General features: G+C 41.1%; 1 protein-coding gene across 5 annotated transcripts in view; it reads left to right on the top strand.

Annotated features, from left to right (window-relative positions):
- Positions 1–25457, top strand: part of shc3 (SHC (Src homology 2 domain containing) transforming protein 3) — an 83904-nt gene that overhangs the window by 39657 nt on the left and 18790 nt on the right. For 4 of the 5 annotated variants that reach the window (XM_047017278.1, XM_047017276.1, XM_047017274.1 and 1 more), the window contains 3 exons: positions 3879–3949; positions 4662–4725; positions 5740–5859. In XM_047017278.1, the coding sequence (XP_046873234.1) occupies positions 3879–3949; positions 4662–4725; positions 5740–5859 (255 nt within the window). The remainder of the gene's footprint in view (positions 1–3878; positions 3950–4661; positions 4726–5739; positions 5860–25457) is intronic. The other variant, XM_047017277.1, reaches the window with a different exon arrangement.

The following is a 25457-nucleotide window of genomic DNA, read 5'->3' as shown; positions in this document are numbered from 1 at the left end:
TTTACTGCATATAAGGGACGATGGACAGGCCATGTACCGTAAAATCTTGGTGAGAACTTTCCGTCAGCCAGGGCATTGAAAATGGGTCGTGGATCGGTATTCCAGCATGACAATGACCCAAAGCACATGGCCAAGGCAACAAAGGATCTGCTTCAAGAAGAAGCACATTAAGGTCCTGGAGAACCAAATATCAGTGAGGGGTGGCAATAATTGTTTCCAGGGTACATTTTATGTTTGCATGATTTCACTATTGGAAGTGTTTTTTGTTTGTTTTTACTTTACTTTTGTTCAGTAACCTTGGACATCTTATAAAAATATTATAGTTGTACAAAATTGGTTCATTTGCATTTATTTCAAGATATTTTGTGCTTAAAATTCAGGGGTGACAATTTTGGACTGTACACAGATATTCCTTCCTTTACACAGAAGTTATAGTTTTTGCAGTGGATTTGTTCAACGAATAAGCGATGGGCGTTTTCATTCCTATAGGAGACTCAAATCTTTTTTATTCTGTTTACCAAAAAGATTTGTTCACTGATTCGCAAACGACATTAGGAAGATTCTCTTGTTCACGAACCAGTGATTCTGTCATTCTTATTTGCGAGCGAGAATCAGGCATTCACCTTTGTGAACAACATCTGGGGTCTCATTTATAAAGCTTGCGTACGCACAAAACGGGGCTGAAAATGTGCGTACGCCACTTTCCACGCTAAGGTTGTGATTTATAAAAAACAAACTTGACGGGAGAATGTGCGGTCCTCCACGCAAACTCTGACCCTCCCGTAGGCCTACGCACATTTTGGAAACAGTTGGAATTGGCGACGCAGATGACCGTACTGTAGTCAGACTGCAGAAATTGAATGTGGGAAGAACATTACTCGTAATATTTATATATTTTGTTTTTTTGTATAAGTTTTATTCATTCAATTTCATGATTATCATGAAGATTACATCCAGCAGTGTTATTTGCGCTTGTACTGAGGGATTCTTGTTCCATAAACACCTTGTACAATCCAACTCAAAATTAAACAAAAAATTCAGCGTATCCTCACCATCAGATTGTCCACTACGGGCGTGCAGGAGGGGGAGATTCCCCGACTGCATGGAATACAGGATAACATCACATATCCTACCTTTAGATAACTGCAGAACACAGTGTAGGCCTATAACTAAATATATGTCTTTAATACTGTGCAAATATTCTCATATGTCAAAAACTGGAAATACAGTTGTTTAGCTCCCGTGCAATCGCTACACTCTACGTCCTCGTTATCAGTCCAGACTTTAATAGATTACTGCTCATAACAAGACGCTTTTGTTTTCAAATTGTATCTCGATTCACGGTATCACTGGCACAGTAGACGCCACTCGCACAGTTTTTTAATTGGTGATCTACCGGCCACCAAATTCTCTGAGTTTTCGGGCTCCACCAACAGGCTAACAGTGTCTGAGAAGTTGTCATGCGCTGTGATTCACCGTAAAGAACAATCGCATATGGGTCATGATGAGATACTAGATTAGCATTCATGAGGTGCTTTGCATTGACTATTTATGGTTACAAATGGGCGTGTTCAGGGCGGGGTACAATGCTGATTCACGTATGCACACTTGTGGGTAATCTGTGATCTATAAAGAGAACGTTGCGTACAGGTGTGCATACGCACGGTTTTATAAATCTGAATTTGTGTGTGCGTACACACAAAAAGTAGAACTGCTTCCTACTTTCTTTTAATTCCTTCAATCCGCCAAAAGCATATTTAGGCAGAGACTCCAACAAACAAATCTTTTTGGGGGAGGATTCAGTTCACTTTAAAGATTTGTTCAAAAACAACGTATCATTCGTGAACGACCCATTACTACAGTCAATCCTTTCTGCAGCCAAAGTCCAGTCCATAGATAGACCAATCTATAATTGCCGGAATCTCTGTATGCCACCGAATCAATTAAGCGACATCTTAATCACTGGCTGCATCACAGGCACTGCTCGGGGTCTGTAACTTGATGACTCCCTTAGTCAGTTGTCGGTGTTGAAAAACAGCCGCAACAAGTATAGGACAAGAACACTATTTCTACCACTTTAACCTCCTCCTTCGGTTTCCTGAAGCATGGATATAGCGAGCCGCAAATGGGCATACGACAGGAACAATGTTTTTATAAATTTAGCCTCCTCAGTTTGTTATTGGGGTCTTACAATATGTGAACGCGATACAGAAAATACTTAAAAGTCATAGTTTTTACAAAGGAAAAAAATACAAATGTTAATGTAAACATAGCAAACACGTCTTAGGCAGAACTGTACATGTAGCGGTGTATGGTGAATTATGCCTACAAGTATGACAACAGGCTCAACCATTATACATGTAATGACTTATGTAATTAACTAAATGTCTACATTATTGTGAGTGCAAATATAATACATTTGGATCAACATGACATAATCAACTGTCATGCAGCAGACAATTAGGCTGTATGACAGTAGGCTACATAATCATTTGCATGAATGTGCCAGAGCCAAGGGCGTAACCCCCCAATATACAGCAGAAAATATGTAAAATATATGTTATCCTTTTATGAACCCTTTAAATGGATCGGTCTCTTATTTATTTTCAATTTATTTCAATCCCCCCTCCTAATTGTACACTTGTGTGATTTAGTTTGAATCCACCTTGCGTCGTTTTGCGTTGTCATGATTTCCTAACACTTTTTCATCAGTCAGTTGAGCGCAAAGAAAGTAACGTTAGTTAACTTGTTGGAGAGGAGGCAGAGTAATGGAGGATTTGAGGTGACCTAAAAAGCGCAGAAAACTGGACCAGCAACCAAGCATACGCGTTTTTTTTCAGACAGTAACTTGATACCGAGCTAAATGTGTAAGCAAATAAAACGAGTAGCCTCATAAAAGCATGAGTCTGTGTTTTTCTGATAAAATGACATGGTCACAATGCAGGCAGTCACTGTCTCTGAGAAATTACACTATTCCTTTAGATGTGAATTCAAATGGTCAATGTAGTCCTCGAAACTATGTTCTAAATGCGCACATTTTCATATAGGAGTGAGATGGCTGAGCGGTTAGTAAATTGGGCTATTAATCAGAAGGTTGCCGGTTCGATTCCTGGCTGTGCAATAATGACGTTGTGTCCTTGGGCAAGACACTTCACCTTACTTGCCTTGGGGGGAATGTCCCTGTACTTACTGTAAGTCGCTCTGGAAAAGAGTGTCTGGTAAATGACTAAATGTAATGTAAATGTATATAGAATTGTAGGCAATGCACTTAACAAAAAAATATATGGGGAAGGGTATTCATTTGGACCCCCCCAATGTCTAAACCATGGTTACGCCCTTGACCAGAGCATTGGCAGTTTGTTTAAAAGAATGAGAAATTGCTTTTATTATCTGCATCCGTGACTAGGTGATGTGAATGTTGAAGTACTTTTGAGAATTTCAATTGTGATCTGAAAAATGTAGGTACCAAAACCACTAAGAAGAACTGTCGTCATCAAGTGCATCACAGACACTGTGTATTAGTTTTGATCAATTCATGTTTTTTACTTCCATCCTTGAGCCACTTGTCTTCAACGACAAATGGCAATTTAGTGTTGTTAGTGAGGAACCAAGTACAGGGCAATATAAAATAAAATATCTTGATCATTTTCACTCAAGTCATTTTTGTATTCATTTTCATCACCACAATTTTCAATTCACATGCATTTTCATAACCTCAAATTCTTTTTACTTCCACTCCTTATATTCCGTTGCATTGTTTACGTAAAATATCTCAGAAATGGCCAACCTCCGGATTGATGACATGCCCTGTAAACACTAGGCAATTGCTTCACCAGTGGACATTTATGATCTAACTGTTATCAATTTTCTTCTTTTAGTATTTGGGTTGCATTGAAGTTCTTCGATCAATGAGATCCTTGGATTTCAACACAAGATCACAAATAACAAGGTAAGCTTGCCTTTTCTATATGTTTAGAAAATTAATTATATGAAGCTGTCCGGTTCTACAGTGGTTATTTATTGGGTAACAGGCTGATGTGGAAGAGCCTGTGAGCCGAGTGCGTCTGTGAGTATGTGTGTGTCACATTCACTTTTCTACTTGGCTTCCTGGAGTCAGCGGCGTTAACATTAGCCCTGGACCACATAGCACTAGAGTTCATTGACCATAGAGAGAGTTGGGTCTCACCTCTAATTCTATTATTAGACAGTAACAGTTTATGTTAACTTCACCTAAGGAAGACAGTGTTGAAAAAAGAATAGTTTAACTGTGCTGTGGGGGGATACCCCTTCCCACTCCAAAAATATGGATTATATATTCATGTTATATTCAGACCTGAACATAGACTCACCCTGGATATTTCCCCTTTATTGATAACACGCCATACTCTCTGACTGTGTTGCTGTTGCTATATAGCTGCACTTGGACGTTTTTCTCTGTCGCCATCCACATGACTCTCGGCCTACTACTCCCACCGTCCTTCTTCAGGCTGTTGCTATGCACAAGGACTGATGCTCATCTGAGGCAGAAAGTCACGGGCAGAGTACACCCATTCTGTAATATCCCTAGCTCTTATTTTATCTGCCCAAGGAGGTCTGTAGGTATAGTATGTGCAATGGCTGTGGTGGCTGTGCTGAGCCCCTCCCCTACCCCACCCCCCCAGGGAGGCCATCAGTCTGGTGTGTGAGGCGGTTCCTGGAACCAAAGGAGCGCTGCGCAAGAGAAAGGTACCCATGACACATCTCTGATAAAAAAGGGTTTATGGGTGGGGGGGGGGGGTACCTTATACGGACGGATGGACGGGGGGGGGAATGCAAGTGAGAGAGAGAAGTAGAGGATGAGATAGTCAAAATGAGACAGAAAGAATCACTCATTTTTTTCAATCACTCATTATATAGAAAGGAAGAGGATGTGTGCGAGAAGTAAAACAATTAATAATAATCATAAATAAATAAAGGATAAGAGAAAGAGTGTGTCAGCAAGAGAGAAAAATGGAGAGGAAGTGAGGGAGGGAGAGAGGTGTAGGACTGTGTGAGCGTAGGCGTAGCTTCAGCCCACGATGCACACTGCACGCTCAGTAACTCATGTAGTGCAGAATATAGCTAATCAGACAGAGAGAGAAAGAGAGAGACAAAACAAAAGAGAGATCTGGATAGGGATGTGGAAGTCAGGATTGAGAGAAGCCTCTGTTTGATGATTTTGTGTTGGACCATGGTTTGTGGAGATTTTGAACTCTATTAACACCCTCAGGGAGAGAACAAAATAAAATGGTTAGGTTACATGTCTAATTGTAATAACCAATGAGTGGGATTAACATTTTTTATGGATGCCATAGATTTTAGTTGATTCTTTAAATAGTTTAACTCATTTTCAGTATACTCACAGTTCCAGTGTTACTTGCGTAATTTCTATGCACTCTTTTCTCTCTGTCCCTGCCCACAGCGTACACCTCTGGCCCCGCCTATACCCTACATCCCTTACCCTACCCATACCCTACACCCCTACCTCTTCCCATACCCTATACCCTTATCTCTGCCCTGTATCCTACAGCTCTGACCCTACCCTTGCCCTACTCCCCTACCTCTGACCTTACCCATACCCTAAACCCTTACCTCTGCCCATACCCTACTGTGCACCTCTGACCCTGCCCATATCCTACACCACTGATCCTTGCCACTATCCCTGCCCTACATCTCTGCTCCACTTATAACTCTAACCTTGTCTCTGCCCACGCTCCCCAGCCGCCATCCAAAGTGCTGTCCAATATCCTAGGAAAGAGCAACCTGCAGTTTGCTGGCATGAGCATCAACCTCAACATCTCCACTAACAGTCTCAACCTGATGACCCTTGACTCCAAACAGGTCAGCTCAGTGACTCACCGACTCATCGATTCACTCACTAATACTTAAGTAATGCTTAAGTAAAAGTCACATTGACTATAATGCATTACACTACGGTTTATTGTAGTAGTAGTTTATTTTACAGTTGACCCAAGAGCAGTTAATTGTGTACTTGTGAATTATTTGTGTTTTGTGAACTGTGTATTTTTAAGTGTCAGTTAAAATAATACTTTCTATAAATGGTCAATATTTTTTTATAATTCATTGATTATGTGTTTTTAGAAGACAGCAGAGCATGGTATTGATTAAATAGTAAATGGACTGCATTTATATAGCGCGTTTTTACACCATGGCGGCATCCAAAGCGCTTTAGTTATGATGTAATAAAATGATTCTTAAATGAAGCTTTACGTGTTTCAAATTTACATATTTCAAAACTGGGGGTCGATCGATATGCGTTTCTCAGGACCGATACCGATACCGATTGTTACAGATCAAATAGACTGATAACTGTTATGTTGAACCAATATATATGTCTAGTGTAAAAATGAAGAACAAAAGGCGTGTGACAAAGACTCTCTTTAAATTATTTTAACCATATCTTTAATTCTGAGAACTGTTAATAATAACAACATTAATATTAATAATAATAATAACAATAAAATTAAAAAGCGCATGAAGCATCCAGCAGCATTCTGTAAACATTTTGTAAAACAACATTTAAACTAAAACTTTACTAAATTTGTCAAAGTAAATTTTAACCACAACAAACAAATGCCCCCCAAAAAACAGATATTTTATTGGCAAATCGGTTCTGAAAATGACCGATAACCATAAAAATGCTTATTAACGGCGCCGATAATTGGCGTGGTCGACCCCTATTACAAACATTTTTCTTCAAAACATTCTTTGTAATTTCACATGCACTTCATAATAAGAAACAATTACAGTGGGCCAACTAGTACTTTTGAATGTTATGGGTGTTTTTATTAAAGCTATAGGTTGCATTTCCCAGATTCGTTAAGAAGCTCTTAACGCTAAGAGCTTTTTAGGAACGCTCTTATAATGCTCCTAAGAAGCTCTTATCGCTTAACAGCTTCTTAATGAATCTGGGAAACGCGGCCATTATGTGTAATTCAGAGAGGTTAGCAGTTAGCAAGCTAGTATTGAAAGCATAGAGCCATCCCTCGCTTTGGAGGTGTCTCCAAAGCCACACCTCTTGAAGCACACATAAAAAAAATTGTCCACAAACTACATTAGCTAAATACTTCATTAAATTAACAGTTGAAGTGCAGAGCAGAGCTCATTAGACCCCAGTGAAGATATAAAATGTTTTATCTTTGCACTTGATCAAATTCCAGGACCTTGCTTTCTTGACTTTTCCTAAATATGTGTGTTTCATCACCCAGTATGTTTTGCTTTTCAAAATCACACCGTGGAAAGCTAATTTGAGGCTATTTTCCTCATGTTTTGGTTTAATTGCACATTCTGCCATTTGATTCCTCTGCCCTTCAAGACTGTAATTTGCCTTTCTATTAGCAGATGTTGCAAGGGTTAGCTCTGGAGGAATAGCAGGCAGGGTGTGGAGGCAGGGCAGGCAGGGCAGGCCAGTTGGATGAAGCTGTTTTGGGGTCAGGGCTGAAGAGACGCTGTCCAGCTAGAGAGGGGTAGTCCAGCAAGGTGTCTGTGTTGCTCTCAGCATCCTCTGTTGCATCCTCTGTTACACTCAGCATCCTCTGTTGTTGCTCTCAGCATGCTCTGTTGCACTCTGTTGAGCAGGCCTCTGCATGACCCTCCAAACCTGTCAAAGTGAAGAAAGGGTTCATTTCAGTAGTAAAAAATGAAGCTTTTTCCATCTACACTTGATATAAACTACAGTTTTGACTGTGAAATGCAATAGCACTAGTTCAAACTTGAATCCAAATGTGTTGACCTGATGGAGACCCATGTAAAATCACTCAAAACACAGGTTCGATTCCCGGCTCTGGCAAGGGTATTTAGCTCTAAACTGGTCAATGTATACACATCTGACCAAAGACAAGCTTGACCTTTGCCTGTGAACAATGATGCTGACTGTCAGAGACCTCTAAATAGCTTGACCTAGTGAAGTTGGCAAAACTAGCCTGGCTAACGTAGGTTGTTTTCTCAGGGTATATGACGAATGAAACAGGCTCACCTTGAAAAAACTGATATGCTCGCTATCTTTAGCAGGCTTTTGTCTACAAAAAGCAGTCCTCCCTGACGTTTTTGGAGTAAAATTGAGTGAAATACGATGCTATTGTGTGAGCCGAGTCTGACTTTGAGGCTAACGTCAAAACAATGTACCCCTGGATGCAGTCTCACTCCAATTGTCCACAAAAAGTCCAAAAATCACAAAAATAATCGGAGCATCTAGCTAAAAGCACAATACCCACATGTTCCATCAACGTCGCTAACGCGAATAAGTCTCACTTGGGTAAACGTCAACTTAGACTTAAGCCTCAAGCCTTTCCACTAACGTTCCGTTCCACTAACAGGCAACGCTAATTCAAGCTAGACCTCAATAAGCTTAGACTGTGCAGCTCAGATCAGGGGATGGTCGAAAAGAGGAGTTATGTCGCAAAAAGTAAAGCGTAAAGCAGCAGAGGGGTGTTGTTTCAGCAGCGTAAAAGGATTTTTTGATTTTTTTAGGAGTTGTCCCAAAAAAAGGGCAATGTTGCCGCAATTAACATGGCATGGAAGACAACTTGTCAAACCATTACGACCATTAACATGCGTAAATTGTAGACCTACCAAATCTACTTAACATATATATATATACATATGTATTTAGGCCTACTGATAATTAGCGTAATTTGATGAGCTGTCTGAAACCGTTCTGGCAGTAGGCTAGCCTATGGCCGATATTCTCAACAGGAGATTGAGAATAATAGCCCAAAAAAGAACGTGGCAGCAATTGAAAATTGAAGGATAAAATTCAAAACACTGAAGAAGGCCATGGTTAATTGCACTTGATGTGGGCTAATAATGTTTTTGTCTCGTCATCTTGAACAAAAACTGGGAACATTAGGGGAGACTGTTGAGCACAGCATCTAATTGTCTTTTTTGGAAAGGGCAACATTTGGGACACTGTCATGTAGGGGCAGCATAAAGGGCACTTCATAACAGCACCCTTTTCTATTGGAAGTAAGGGCATGGGAACAGTCCAATTTAGACCATTGTAAGGGCACCTTATAGGGTAATGCATCACATTTCTATACTATAAAGGAACTCATTAAGACATGTTTTTACATTTATAGAGGGCACACTGTCATTTATTGCATGGGGCATCCTGTGCACTCAAGCATATTTCACAATGTGAATGGCAGACAGTAGGGGCACCAGGCAGTCACCCCCTGAGTCTTCCAATGGGCCTGGATACACCCATGGAGACAGTATATTGCACCTATAAGATTGGGGAAGCCAGAGGAGAGATAATATAGAGGCTTGTCAACATATAGGCTACTTTAAACAATGAAAATACTTTATACAATTGAATAAATAGTCTACTTGATTCTTTGTGTTTCAAGATTACCTAAAATGATGATTCAGGTACTGCTTTGGCGCAAGGTATACCCTTCATATTTCCTGGCATAGTTCAAAAACATCCCACATGCATAGACATATGCAGAAAGACTGAACAGTGTCAAGGTTTGGCTACAGTGGCTTTGCTTCCTTGTGTGTGATTCCAGCAGACTACGTACATATTCTATGCCTACGTACATACACTGCAGTCTACTGCCCTCCTTTCTACTATTACAGTCTACTCTCCTTTCTATTACTTTCTACAAAGGATGGTAGGCTGCACTTATGTGTTCATTGCCATCCTTAAGAGTTGCTAAAGTGTTATTTTGATATATATATGTTATTTATTTATGTTTTTTTTGTGTTTTTTTTAAGAATGACAATTAAATCTATCTAGATAGACTATGCTGGGCCTGCTAAACCTATACTTCTTCCACATATACTGGTCAGGGAAGCATTACTTCTGTCTCTGAAGACCCTTGGGGATGGTGGGATAAACGCTCTTTGTATAATCTGAGCACCTTCATCCACCACCGGCTTGTCTAAGAACGGATACGCCATAATTGATTGTAACTTGTCTTGACACTCTGCTTAGTTTCTAAGGCCTTATTTTATGTCAATTAATCAATGGCTTTTGAAAACAGATGAATTTTGAAATGAAATGATTGTGAAACTGTTTGAAATGATTTGCAACACATTTTAGTTTAGCTTGACTTTAAGCCTGACACGGATCAGGCTAGTTCCGAACCTTGGTTACGTAGCTAGAACTAGAATTATCCACCTTAATCGAACGGAACTCTCGTTAAAGTAAGTGAGACTTGGCAAAATAAGTCTCGCTTTCCCTTACCCGACGTTGATGGAACACCCCCCAGCTCGACTTTTTTGGTGTTGATAGAACTGTAAAACAATGAACTTATGAACATGACGCGACCAAAACATGGTTGCCTATGCCTAAGCCTATGCGGTCTCCCTGGCGCATAGGCTTATTACAAAGATTTTCACGACCCAAATCAAAACTCTGAGCCGAAGGTCTGTGGGGAATCGCTTTTTCTGCTAAGGGATAACCACGTCCGCCTTCTTGGTTAAGAATTTGTCGAGATGCAAAAAGATTATAAACACAAATTATAAACACAAAGAGAAAAATGTATACTTTTCGAGTTAAGTTTTCCGTCACTTCAAGCTCACGATCTAAAAGGTCTAAAAGTGCTCAAACCTTCACCATCATTCAAGAGTAGTGTACTTTCACGAGCACAATCATCGATTCTAACTTAAAATGTGTAAAAATAGGTGACATGACTTACCGAACATGGCTGCCTCCAAGACGGCTATCAGGCGATTCCAGTTGAAAACAACAATGGCCGCCGAAAAATCATTTATATTCGTAACGGCGAGCTGCGATTGGAAGCTAAATGAAACAGGAGCTAAAGACCAAGGGTGGGGGCTTGGTCAGCACACCATTTCCACAAATGATGTGTGTGCGTCTCGCCAAGCTCTCGCGTGTGTCAAGTAGGTTGACCACCTGTCCCTCTTTGCGCTGTATCACACAGCATTTTCAGTATGCGACGTGCTGGACAAGGGGTAAAAATGCTGTGCGACACAATGCAAAGCGGGACAGGTGGTCACCCTAGTGCAGAGGTCGGCAACCTGCAGCTCTAGAGCCGCATGCGGCTCTTTAGCGCCGCCCTAGTGGCTCCCTGGAGCTTTAAAAAAAATATGAAAATGGAAAAAGTGTTAAATGAAAATGGTGTTAACATATTTTTTGTTTTAACCTCTTAAGGAGTAGCGTTACAGATATGTGATTGTTCGAAAGCGGGCCCCACATTGTAAAGTCACACGTGTGATTCTGAACATTCCAACCTACTATTTTCCGATAGACAAAAACTATATGACAAACGCTATAGGACATTTCCGTCGGATGTCACAACAACAAATATCTTACTTCCGGGTGTATAACATCGATCTTGGCTGGCGATAGTAAACCTTAACAAGCCATTGAAGCCAACAGGATTTTCCATGTCATTTAACGAACACGTTTTATGATTATTATGATTATAACACGTTTCATGATTATGATGTTGTGAACTGAAAAACGAGACGTTCCCGATGTCATTGCTGTTGATATTATTAGCGAATAATGGTAATATTGTAACGGTGTATTAAACTCATAGTGACTGAGATCGCTAGCTAGCTAGCTACTGCTGTACTGTGGCTACAATATCCAACTTATCGATTAAAGATTTTTTGGACTGCGTGAGCTTTCTAGCTATCTGTCTGCCTGGACACAATAATTTGCGTTCGGGGGTTAATAACGTACTAATCTATCTTATCGACTATGGAAACTTTATCATATGGCTTCAAATTTTACAATGATGCTAACAAGTAACACTACCAGGAAGTAACATTGCTACGAGTGTTATGCTAGGTTGCTAGGTAACGGAAGCTAGCTAGCTTTTTTAATGAGAGCTCATTATGTATTTGTAGCCTACTTATCATTTTAATAGTATGCTAATATAGACACTTAAAGCATGTGTTGCCTTCATTATAAGGCTTATATAAGGCTTTAAATTTTTTGCGGTTCCAGACAGAATTGTTTTTAGTTTTTTTGGTCCAATATGGCTCTTTCAACATTTTGGGTTGCCGACCCCTGCCCTAGTGTCAAGAGGCAGGATGAGTCTGTGATAATTTAGAGCGCCCGCGCTGTGTTCACTTGAATTCAATCATATATTGACATGCCAAGGTGAAATTGTTTATGGTACTTCAGAGTGATGTCGTCTTGAAACCTTTTAGGTTTGAAAAAACATGAGTCAAAATTATATTAGATGTATTGACACAAAGATATTGAGGCAATGTGTACATTTACATAAATACACCCCTTTCAGCCATTTTGTATTGCATTTCTTATTCAATTTGACCCTTTATAAAAACATGTATTTTACACATCTGGAACAAATTTCAAGTTGATTGGATCTATGGTTCATGAGGAGAAGGCCACATGTGTACCACATTTGGAAAGTACAGCTAAATCTATTATGGCGGACCTTTTGGGTCCTTGACGCTTTTTTGTTCCCCATGAGAAATAAGGCATGTATACCAATTTTCAGGCATTTTGGAGTAATGGGGCACAGGGGAAATCACGTAGACTTTGGCCGTGGCTTATAGCGCCACCTATGGGCGTACGTGGGCCATTAGCGCCATTCCCTCCTACCGGAGGAACCCTAATGAAATGTGGTCTGGAGCTGTAAGTAGGCCTATCAGAATGGAATGCTTGGAATGTTGGATAACTTCATTTGAGTGAGATAGAAAGTGTTGAAGGGAACCGCTGAAACCAAATCCATTGATTCACTAGGCCAGTGTTCTTCAACCCTGGTCCTCAGGGACCCCCTGTCCTGCACGTTTGAGATGTTTCCCTGCTCCAACACACCTGATTCAAATGAATGGGTTGTTATCTAGTTATGCAGAAGCCTGTAAATGACCCATTCATTTGAATCAGGTGTGTTGGAGCAGGGAAACATCTCAAACGTGCAGGACAGGGGGTCCCTGAAGACCAGGGTTGAAGACCACTGCACTAGGCGATCAAACATTAGAAGTTTGGATGGGATATCGTACCTTTCAAACTGCCTGAAAGATACATTCAAGGTTTACCGGCAAAAGAAAATTAAGAAATCATGTGCACAATGCAATACCCGAGATTCGCCTTATTCTATTAAGTCCGTAGATGGAAAGGGAACAAAACGTAGGCTATTCAAAATTGTGCTACTGCCCTTGCGTAACCCGCCATCCACACTTGTAACTGTAGTTTCCCAATTTTACAGTAATACCCTACATAAAAGCAAAATACACAAATTCTCAACCAGTATATTATCCACTGTCTATTTGGGCTACACTGCCTGTGTAAAAAAAGCATTTGGTTAAACATCAACATGTAGGCTAACATCAAGTAAGCCCATATTCTAGAATTTCCAAACATATCACACATGGGTCTAATTTTTGCAATACTTGGACCATGTCTTGACAATTAATAAAGAACATAAACATGTTTTGCCAGTATAACTGGATAAATTGGCAAATTAGACCATTGAATGTTTATGATGTCCCTGTGTGTTTATACTTCTGACTGGGGACAACCGCGCAATCTTGTCAGCCAACTCTAAAATGTTGATAGTATTGGGCTACTATAGACCAACTGCAGTATAACCCACAATGTTTTGTTTGTTATGTAATATAATGATACACTAGTGGTTACACTGAGTGACACAAGAACGCAGGTAGAGATATGGGTAGCCATCATAACTCTGCTTTTACTAATAGTAGTCTGCTAAGGACAGCATTCAGGGTTTTCAGGTGTGATGGGTCATCCGGACGCGTTACCAGTATGTCGTCAAGGTAACAGTGAGTGTTAAGAAGGCCCAGAAGGACTTGGTCCAGAGCCCTCTGGAACAGTGCTGGAGCCGAGGCTATTTCAAAGGATAAACGGTTGTAGGGCTGAACGATTAATTGCATTTGATAGATGGCGAGATGGCGCCGACGAAGGGAGAGCGCCATCTCTCATGCTGAGAGCGGATCGTGACTCCCTGCTTTCTGGCAAAACGAAAGGCGGTGGTATTAGTTTTTTTATTAACAATGGCTGGTGTGAAGATGTGACCATTGGCGGAACTAGAGTTTTATACATTGGGTGGCCAAGGGGTGGCCAAGGCCACTTCAGGGGGTCCACAGTCCAGAGTCTTGGGTAACTGTTTTAATTACAGTATAATCTGGGTCTATAAGTGCTGGAACATACTAAATATTTTTTGGAAAAAAAGCTCAAGCACCAGGGACTTATAATAGCATTTCTGTGTTACAGAAATAACACAGTACATAGTTTATTTACAAAACAAAGTGGATTTACAAACCCCAAAAAACACTGCAATTTGACTTGACAGGTATTTAAATAAAAATATAAATAACTTGGTGCCCAACCACATTACAAATTTACAGTATAATATTTATGTTCATATATATTATGTTAACTAATAGCAAAGAAAAGTTTTGGAATTGGCCTAAAGAAGACCAAATTAAATCTGTGGACCGCCTGGGCCAAAAATGCCAGGAACGATTTTTTGTCCCAGTCCAGCCCTGGTTGTGGATAGTATGTCCAGAAATAAAGCCAAGTCACTCATTTAGTGGCAGAATCCATTGTTATGTCTACAAAATTATTTAAGATATAGGCTAGTATAAGTTTAGCTAACTTGCAAATCCTGAGGATAGCCTACTGTAGCAGACCTTTCTATGTGACAACGGACAAGGGTGTTTTGTCCCTCGGGAGTTGCCGTAGGCTTGATGCTACACGCATTTGTGAAATCAGCTAGGGCTGTTCGAATAGCGATGTCAAGAAGAGCAGTGGTAAAAAAGTTATTAAAAGAGACAGCATCCGTGTCTTTTGTCCACAGGATCATATACAATTAGATCTAAACCGAACTTACAAAGAGCTTGGTTACACTACCAAAGTTCAATTAGTAATGTTGTTAGCGATGCTAGCGTTATTTTGCTAGAGCTAGCTAGCCTATAACATTTCACTGGGTCTTGCAGCTGTTTGATTAACTGAAATTTTTATGAAATGTTATGTTCTACTAGCCATTTGCCTACTTTAGCAAGTCACTGAATTTCCAAGCCCTGGTAGTGTAACTGAAATAGCCTAATTAATTCCTCTTTCAAGTAATAAGGCTGCACGGCCTGTAGAGATCTTGAGACAAAGCCACTTTTTTGTTCTAAAACCGGATTCTAAAAAAATGTAAAATCGGAGTACAAGCCTACTGACAGTCTCAGTTTGTTTGTTATTGGAGTCGAAGTTCCAACATTAACTTACACAGCTACTGTAGGCTAATCAACATTCGTAAAAAAATTCAGGAAACCTGAACCCAATGCAAACCTTAAAACTTACTTCAAATATTAGGCCTTTTTCATCGCGAAAAGAGCTTGTGGAGCTGTGGAAATATTCTTTATTCTGCTGTCTGTTCTTATTCTTCTGTATCTCACAACAAATGTCTCTCTTCGATTTGAATAATGCATCGCAACGCAGCTAAATAAATGCTTCTTTCAACAAGAGTTTAAATTAAATGTCAATCAGCATCATATTTCCAGTAGCAAATTACATTTTGGGATGGCACCCAGGGTGGCCAGTCAGATGTCAGGGGTGTCCAGTGCCACCCCTCTGGCTCCACTACTGGATGTGACAGTAATTCTGCAGCACTGTTCTCCTGATCTAGCCTGGCTGCCAGCCCAACTTCTACCCGCCCACAAAAAAAATTGTTCGGGAAGTTGGGTCTGGAGGGTCTCGTATTGGGGACAACTACAGAAAACCAGAATCGGGACGGACCAATGAAATTGCCAGGGCGGGCTTTATACAATGATGGACAGATGATCAACAGTAACGTAATCAACAACGTCACGAAAGAGCGCTTGGGTTGAATTCGTTTTCGACAAACAACATATTACGTTGCTCTGATTGGTTGTAGGTCTATCCAATTGAGCGAAGAAGAAATTGTCTTACAAGTTCGGTTGAAACACGCCCCGTAGTCACAGCCCAACGGAGAGTTTTCAGACTCATATTCTGACTAGAATTATGAGGATGACAACGTCAGGCTACTCCTGATCTGGATTTTTTTTTAATTAACTGTAAACCTTTTTACTCGCCACGTGAGTTTGCTTCATTCATACTGGTCGGCGTCTACATGCCCCCACAGGCTAGCGCCAACAAGGCTCAACATGTGCTCGCCAACCAGAAGTTGAGTGTGGAGCATGAAAATCCCGATTCCTTGGTTATTGTGCTAGGCGACTTTAACAAAGGCAATCTCACTCAAGAACTCCCCACATACAAACAATTCATCAAATGCCCTACCAGAGAAGAGAACACTTTGGATCACTGCTACTCTACTATCAGTAAAGCATACCATGCGGTTCCCCGAGCAGCACTGGTTCACTCAGACCACGCCATGGTCCACCTGATTCCTGCATACAGGTAGAAGCTTAAGCGCTGTAAGCCTGCTGTGAGGACATCAAAACAATGGACCAGTGAGGCTATGGAGGAAATGCGGGCGTGCTTGGACTGTACTGACTGGGACGAGTTCATAACTGCAACAAATAGTCTGGATGAGCTCACGGAGGCTGTGACATCATACATCAGCTTCTGTGAGGACTGCTGTATACCAACACGCACCAGGGTGAGCTACAACAACGACAAACCCTGGTTTACAGCTAAACTCAGAAGGCTGAGGCTAGACAAAGAGGCCGCGTTTAGGAGTGGGGACAAGGACAGATTCAAGGAGTCGAAGAACAGGTTTAGAAAGGCGGTGAGAGAGGCTAAACGACTGTACTTGGAGAGACTAGAACATCAATTCTCTGCTAACAACTCTGCTTCTGTCTGGAGAGGGCTTAGGCAGATCACCAACTTCAAGCCCAGAGCCCGCCACTCCACTAACGACTCCCGCCTGGCCAACGACCTGAATGAGTTCTACTGTAGATTTAAAAGACAATTGGACAGTCCTGAACAACCCCTTTCCACCCGTGAGGCCTCCCCACTCCCCCACCCTACAGTGACGACCCTCTCCATTCAGGAGAGAGAAGTGAACAAACTGTTCAAGAGTCAGAACCCCCGCAAAGCAGCTGGGCCGGACTCTGTCTCTCCAGCTACTCTCAAGAACTGCGCTGACCAGCTGTCTCCGGTGTTTACCTACATCTTCAACACCGCCCTGGAGACATGCCATGTGCCAGCCTGTCTCAAGTCCTCCACCATCATCCCTGTGCCCAAAAAGCCCAGGCCAGCTGGACATTATGACTACAGACCCGTCGCCCTGACCTCTGTGGTAATGAAGTTTTTTGAGCGCCTGGTGCTGGCACACCTTAAATCCATCACATACCCTCTACTGGACCCCTGCAGTTTGCCTACAGAGCCAACAGGTCTGTGGACGATGCAGTTAATATGGCCCTCCACTTCACCCTACAGCACCTTGACTCCCCAGCATCCTACGCCAGGATCCTGTTTGTGGACTTCAACTCTGCCTTCAGTACCATCATCCCCGCCCTGCTTCAGGACAAGCTCTCCCAGCTGAACGTGCCTGATTCCACCTGCAGGTGGATCACAGACTTTCTGTCTGACAGGAAGCAGTGCGTTAAGCTGGGAACACAAGTCTCTGATACCAGGTCCATCAGCACCGGATCTCCCCAGGGCTACGTCTTTCCCCCTATGCTCTTCTCCCTGTACACCAACAGCTGCACCTCCAGTCATCCGTCCGTCAAACTCCTGAAGTTTGCGGACGACACCACCCTCATTGGGCTCATCTCTGGTGGAGACGAGTCTGATTATAGGTGGGAAGTGGACAACCTGGTGACCTGGTGCAGCCAGAACAACCTAGAGCTCAATGCTCTTAAGACAGTGGAGATGGTTGTGGACTTCAGGAAGAACACAGCTCCACTCACCCCCATCACCTTGTCTGACTCCCCAGTCAACACTGTAGAGTCCTTCCGCTTCCTGGGCACTATCCTCTCCCAGGACGTCAAGTGGGAACTGAACATCAGCTCCCTCTCCAAGAAAGCACAACAGAGGATGTACCTCCTTCGGCAGCTGAAGAAATTCAACCTGCCAAAGTCAATGATGGTGCACTTCTACACAGCCATCATTGAGTCCATCCTAACCTCCTCCATCACCTTCTGGTACGCTGCTGCCACTGCCAAGGACAAGAGCAAGCTGCAGCGTACCAGCTAAGCGGAGAAGGTGATTGGTTGCAATCTGCCTTCCATCGAGGACCTGCACACCTCAAGGACCCTGAGGTGAGCGAAGAAGATTGTGGCCGACTCCTCCCACCCTGGACACTCCCTGTTTCAGTCACTCCCCTCCGGCAGAAGGCTGCGGTCCATCAGGACCAAAACCTCACACCACACAAACAGTTTCTTTCCTTCCGCTGTTGGCCTCCTCAACAAGGCCAAGAGTTCTTACTGACTTTAATGACTTCATGTCTTAAAACAATTGCATTTGCACTACTTCACAATTCATGTAATATTTGTATTTTATATTGTATTGTATACTGTAAATTGGCAACTTCTATTTTATTTTATGGCAACTTCTATTTTATTTTATTGTATATTTTATTTTAATTGTATTCCACTTAGTATTGGTAGTTTATGTATCCTTAGTATAGTTAGACCATATATCTAAATTTAAGATTCCTATATGTTTATTGTATGCACCTTCCTGCCAAAGCAAATTCCTTGTCTGTGCAAACTTTCATGGCGAATAAATCCCTTTCTGATTCTGATTGATATGCGATAATATCGCGATATGACAAAACAAGATTTTGTAATCGCAAAGGCTGCGATTTTACTTTGGTCACGTGACACGCGAGAGTAATGCAGTTGCAGACGAAGGATCCTCTTTCACCTGATTTACCTTGACCTGTACAATGGCCTCAGGCTCGACAGAACCTGACACCACAGACACTTTGCCAATTTTGCCTTTAAAAAAGATGCTGCGCAGTGTCAATTATTGTGCAAAACCTGCCTGGCTAACATTGCTTCCTCACGGGGCAACACCACCAACCTAATTCGGCCCTAAAAAAACACCACAAAGCTATGTACGATGCATAGCTAAAATGCTGAGCACCAGGGTGTCAAATAAGACAAATAACTCAAGATGATAGTCAGGTGAGTCAGATGAGGTGTGTAGGGAGTCAGGTGGCTGAGCGGTTAGGGAATCGGGCTGGTAATCTGAAGGTTGCCAGTTCGATTCCCGGCCGTGCCAAATGATGTTGTATCCTTCGGCAAGGATACAACCCTACTTGCCTTGTGTCCCTGTACACACTGTAAGTCGCTCTGGATAAGAGCAGCTGCCAAATGACTAAATGTAAATGTAACACATTCATAAAATTACTCAAACAGTCACAGTGTTCATCACGAAAGATATAATGCCCCTCGGTGATACACATACAGTCACTATGACTGTCAGTGCCATACAGTCTCTGTTAGGCTACTGACTGGATCAGAAATGTTCAGAATGTTGTTTCTTTTTCTTTTAAGATTTAACCTTTAGATGCGTGAGTTCTAAATATTTCCGACGGCCCCCACAGCGTAAGTTATTTTTCCAAAACGGTAACTTTAGTTAAGAAAGTTAAGAAATATATATGCCCAAATCAACTCAAATTCTTATTATAATGAGGACATACACAATATCTCTCTTTTATCAGAATCAGAATCATCTTTATTGGCCAAGTACATTTCCGCATACAAGGAATTTTTTCTGGGTTTAATTGCTCTCAATGTACTTAAATATGCAATCTGTAGCGCCTGCCAGAGGGGAGGAGCTGGAACAGATTATGTCCAGGGTGTGAGGGATCTGCAATGATTTTCCCTGCCCGTTTCCTGGCTCTGATGTTATATTAATATGATGTTATGCTTTTTAATACCACAAATCTGACAAAAGAGTTGTGAACATCAACCTATAAGATGTTAAGCATAACAAGGCAACAGTACTGGCAGTAAGCAAAATGTCTCAAAATAAAATAATGCTTACAACTTTAAATTGTAACATTTCCTTTACTATGTATGCTGCTACAAGCCTGTTTATCTCTGCTTTGGTAACCCGCTGTTGATAGTCAAGTCGTCTGCTTGGCTGGTGTCGGCAACAATGGCAACGGCAACCTTTTATCGGCATCAGTGTCACTCAGGGTACGGGGATCTTTACCTACTAGTGTTGAGTTAGCATGTTGCCGTTGAGAATGCTTTGACAGATTAGAGGTTGTGTTCACGGCGGTGGAGAGGTGTTTTTGGTCTGGACACAATGTACATTTACGTTTTTGTCCTTTCGCGCAACTAATACAAAGTAATGTGCATACCTCCATCCCTCAAAAGACGTCCTGTTTCGCCTCTTGAACTCTGGGGCTAAGTCAAGTGAAGAGTGTTACACAAACACACATACTGTGAGTACAACGGTACTTAAGGCCGATTTATACTTCTGCGTCTCCGTTAACGGACAGACGCACGCACGGAGTCGGACGGATTTGGACGGATTGGTTGAATTTATACTACTCCGACGGCTCTGCGTGCTGAAAGCAATTCACTGCCAGAACAGTAGATGGCGCTTCACTGCGATACTAGCTAGGTTATCAAAAAAGTCGGAGCAACTTTACAAACAAACCGTTTCATCAATAAAATAAGCACATTTTCAGCAACTACACTGCCCATTTCTCGTTACATTTTAATTCAGATGCTGATTTACATTCTGTTCTCTTGTTGGTCACGGCAACCCCGCCCCCACCCCTGACGCAAGCGGTTCTTAATACGGACCAATCACAGCCAAGGGGTATCCGTAAAATGACGGACGGACAGACGGATAGTCAGGAAAATCAGGAGGTGCACGCAGAGCTTTCCGAGGGGCTCAGAGAGGACACGTTGAGGGTGTTTCTTGACGGAGAGGGCGTTCCCCGTGTGCGTGTGCCTAAAAACGCAGAAGTATAAATCGGCCTTTAGGAATGGTTTGCTGAACCCAATGCTAGTTCCCTCAAGGATCACAATGACTCTTGCTTAGAGAATTGTTGCTCTTGTTGGTTAGTGGTAACTGATTTAAACTTTTATTCGCTGTGAAATATTCTATTTTAGTTACTCCTATTTTTATTAGATTTTTACTGTTGCTTGTGTTGCGGGCTTCAATTGGCCTCAAACGTCAAGAACAGGCTCACTCAGAGTTTCAGATTCACAAAGGCTCGTTTATTACATCTATGCATTTATTGCATAGGTCGGGAAATAACATGCGCAAGAAAATCTCTTGCAAGAGAAGTCCGCCTTGAATATGATAACAGCCAATATTTATACAGAGTGTACACGTCATACAGATAATTGTATACAGCCTGTTGACAGTCTTGGGCAACGATAACCCGATGGAAGTGTGTTGAGTGTTTGTTTTTCTCGTTGCTAGGTCCCAACGGTCAGTTTCTACAAGCGGACCGTTTGTGTCAGCGTGACCTAGCATCCTGTCCTGTACACAACTCCGAGAACATTTCATTAGAGATAACGTTCCAGAGGACACAGAAGGGGGGGGGCCAAATAAGGAAATGTTCTGGGCATATCTTTCACAGGAAAATGATTTAGCAAGTTCTTTGTTCAAGTGCCTCTCTGGCCCAGACTGGTGTTATTCCAGGAGCTGCTAGCAAAGACTTTGTGTCCTGAATTGGCCTCTGCAAGAGCTGAGTAGGGGAGAGCGGGGGCGAAAGTACAATCTTTGAGAAAACACTTAATTTTAAAAGAGAATGTTTTAGACATATATATATTTTTGCTTGGGTCTATAACTTATAAGTGTGGTCTATCAATACCAGATGGTATTTTGGACAAATGTCGAACAACTTCAGTATAATTTCATTTTGAACACAAGTTGCACATTGTTACTTTCGACCCCATCAGTTGGGACGAAAGTAACACGGGGGTGGGTCAAAAGTAACACAACGATACAAGCTAGATTTTGAGTGTATCTCTGGTTTTTATTACATATACCTGACTATGACCTTGTTAATATGTAAATGCAAACATATTTTGTCCATTAGTTTAGCAAAAAAACTATGAATTTTACATTTCATTTGCATCAAATATTTATTATCATTTTTTACTGAATCAGACCTCTGTCTGTCTTTATGACCCTCACTCTTGGCATATTCTGTTGATATAATATGACATCAACATGTTTTAATAAATGCTTTCCACAAACAGAAATTCACCACATACTATTGCATTAGCGGCAGGACAAAAGCAACAAGTGTTACTTTCGTCCCGACAGGAACTCATGACATTTAAACCAGATTTACTTTTATACTGAAAAACTATTGACAAGGCAACTTTCAGAATGTGTTAGAGCACTAAATAACCTGTAGATTGATCTGTGACACATGAAACGGGAAACACAACACAAAAAAAAGGACCGCCTCAGTAATTTACTTTGCGCACTCGAAAAGTGCTTTCCGCACCTAACAGCGGCAAACGATGACAAAATCACGTTAAATTTGGCAGTTCCATCAATGGTTGCATGCTGAAGGTGCTGTCATAAATTGGAAAGCAAATGAAGTCAGGGCTCTGAGAAAATCGCTTTGTTACTTTCGTCCCATGTTACTTTTGCCCCCGCTCTCCCCTACTAAGCTAACCCCAGCATAGTATGTTATGTTTAAATACAGGTTTTTCGAGACCACAACACTTGCTTTTCTACAGGTACACTTGCACTTAACGATTCATGTTGCTTAATTGTAACTTGCTTAACTACATGGTCTTATGGTTCTTCCCTTTGGCACTTATTTTTTGGTTGTTCACAATGTGTGTTACTTGTTTTGGCTACCCGCAATGCTTGGGGCTTACTTGTTGTTATTATCAGTGACTTATGCACTTTGTAAAGCTCTCTCTTGGAAGTCGCTTTGGATATAAGCGTCTGCTAAATGAATAAATGTAAATGTTAACTGTAAAGGGAGGTTTGATTTGTTGTTTTTTTCTCTTTCCGATATGCAGATTGCAGTAATGCAAGTAACGCAATTTAGTCAAGCTGCCGTATGGCAGTGTGAGATCTGATTCCCGCTTGTGCCATCATTGCTGAATTAACTAAATGTTCTACAGAACTTGTAGATTATATTATTTGAGACAAATAAAGCAACTCTAATAACTCAAATAAAGCAAAAATATGTGATTTAAAAGAAAAGGTGTTACTGTTTTCCCTTTCGTTAATCTGCGCTTTGTTTTGGTATTTTGCACACCCCTTACAAAAAAGAAGTGTATTAAAGTATACTATAAGTATACTAAAATATGGGTAGTACACTTTTAGTTCACTTTTGATATACTTTTAAGAAGTATGCTTAGAAAATTGTTCACTTTTAATATACTTTTAAGAAGTATACTTAGAAAATAGTTCACTTTTAATATGCTTTTAAGTATGCTTTGAAAATAGTTCACTTTTGATATACTTTTAAGGAGTATACTTAGAAAATAGTTCACTTTTGATATACTTTTAAGTATCCTTTGAAAATAGTTCACTTTTGATATACTTTTAAAGGGGCAATTGACTGCAAAACCGATTTTACCTTGTCATTGTTGAAAAACGACAGTTCGGAGGGTAAACTGAACATACCGTGAATATCAAAGTCTATTGACACCTCTTTCCTATTCAAATCTCAAAAAGAAAAAATTTGGCTGTAAAACGCTAGCTTTTCAACAAAGCCACCGGTCCTACGTAGGACCGGTGATCGCCCTCTTATTGGCTCTGGTCTGTATCTTTGTCACGCCCCAGAATTTACATCCAGACCAACCAGAGGTAGCGTCTATCTCCGATACTAGTTTAGCTGCGCGCTGCTCTGTGTAGGCTACTTATAAGGAATTACAAAGAAGAACGTTTTGAATTATAACAAGGATATTGATTATGGACCACGGTCGTAAATGCTGTGTTCCAGGCTGTACAGGGAAGGCTAACACTTACAGTCTTCCCAAGGAGCCAAACATTCAACAGGCATGGCTGCTGTTGTCTATGAGAAGATCCAGGCGAAGTTCGACACTCAATCATTCATTTGCTCTGAACATTTCACCCAAGACAGTTTTGACAACCTTGGACAATTTCAAGCAGGATATGCTAGGAAGCTGAACCTGGAAAGGAGGTGCTGTTCCAACGTATGCTCATTGCAACCGCAAGCTATAAGGATAGTAAGATGTTGTGCTAACAGTTATTAGCAATGCTAACGTTTCTTGTATATAGCATACCAGGTAGAATGCTAAATACGTTTCTACACACATCAAATGACTCTAGCTAGACTAGCTGTAGTCGGCATTAGAAGGGAAGCTTCCGAAAAATAGCCAGAAAACGAACTGCAGTCTGGCTTATTGCTAACGCCTGTCTAGATAATCTATTTGAAAGAACTGGAGAAAGGCAGGTTTTAGATACAGGATACATTAGCATTGCTAGTAACTGTTACTAGTAACACCTAGACTGTAGGCATGTTAACAAGTTTAGCTTGCTAGTTAATGCAAGAGCATAGAATGTGTAATAATTTAGCCTAGTTTATTGGCAATGGGGCTAACGTTGATTCATGTTCCTGACTGTGTTTCATTCAAATAAATAACCTGTGTAATGAAAATCGACAATTCACGATGCATGTTTGTCCAGATCTTTGTCATGTTATTTTACAGCAAGATATCTAGAGCTAGCCTAGCTAGCTAACTGAAGCCGAGTAGAATCACGATTGCAACAACGTTTGGTTGCTAAGCTGTAGCGTAATGTTCTACCCACCTAAGTCAATCCAGTTTGCTTCAACAACAGAAGTGGAAACAAGTAATGTTATCATTTCAAATGTTATATAGTAAATCTGTTGAAAACAGTGTTGTGTAGACACAATAGATTTATTTGCGCGTTTTTATTTCAAGTCTCCAACTTCAGTGTTTCAGCGAGTGCTGCTGTTGGCCGTGTTGCGTTTTTGCTCCCAGCTTCACTCGTTGATAACCAACCAATCAGCGCGCAGCTTATCTAAATATTAATGAGCATACCATAAAAGGAGAAAAGCTAGTGTTTTTTCCCGGGAACATTTCAGACGATCTGTAAGAGGGCATAGAACAGCACCCGGGCCATTTTCAACCCAACCAATGTTACATACCCTATTCGGAGACCTTAAGGAACAGTGTGAAATACCCCAAAAACCCAGTCAATTGCCCCTTTAAGAAGTATGCTTAGAAACAGAAAATGCTATACACTTCTTCTGGAGTAAGATGTACGTTTTCTATTATTATACAGCAAAAGCAGTCAAAATCATTTTTAAGTACAGTACAGGTTACATTTTTTAGATCCATTTCATTCTAATTATTCATGTCTATGAAAATCTATTATGCATTGCACATTGAATATTTTTTTGTTACTGAAGCTGTAACCTTAATTACTGCCAAAACATTCTGAAGCCCTATACTCTTATACTAATAATTATCAACTGGAGTATTAATGGAAAAAAACGAAAAAGCTACTTGAGAATTTGAAGGTTATACTGTCAAACTGACTGAAGAACGAAATAACGACGTGAAATAATGAAAATAGTGTGGCTCATTAGCTA

This window comes from Hypomesus transpacificus, unplaced genomic scaffold (assembly GCF_021917145.1).
Source record: "Hypomesus transpacificus isolate Combined female unplaced genomic scaffold, fHypTra1 scaffold_51, whole genome shotgun sequence".
NCBI classification, from domain to species: Eukaryota; Metazoa; Chordata; class Actinopteri; order Osmeriformes; family Osmeridae; genus Hypomesus; species Hypomesus transpacificus.
Note: the sequence above shows the minus strand (reverse complement) of the source record. Positions and strands in the feature narration are given on the sequence as shown.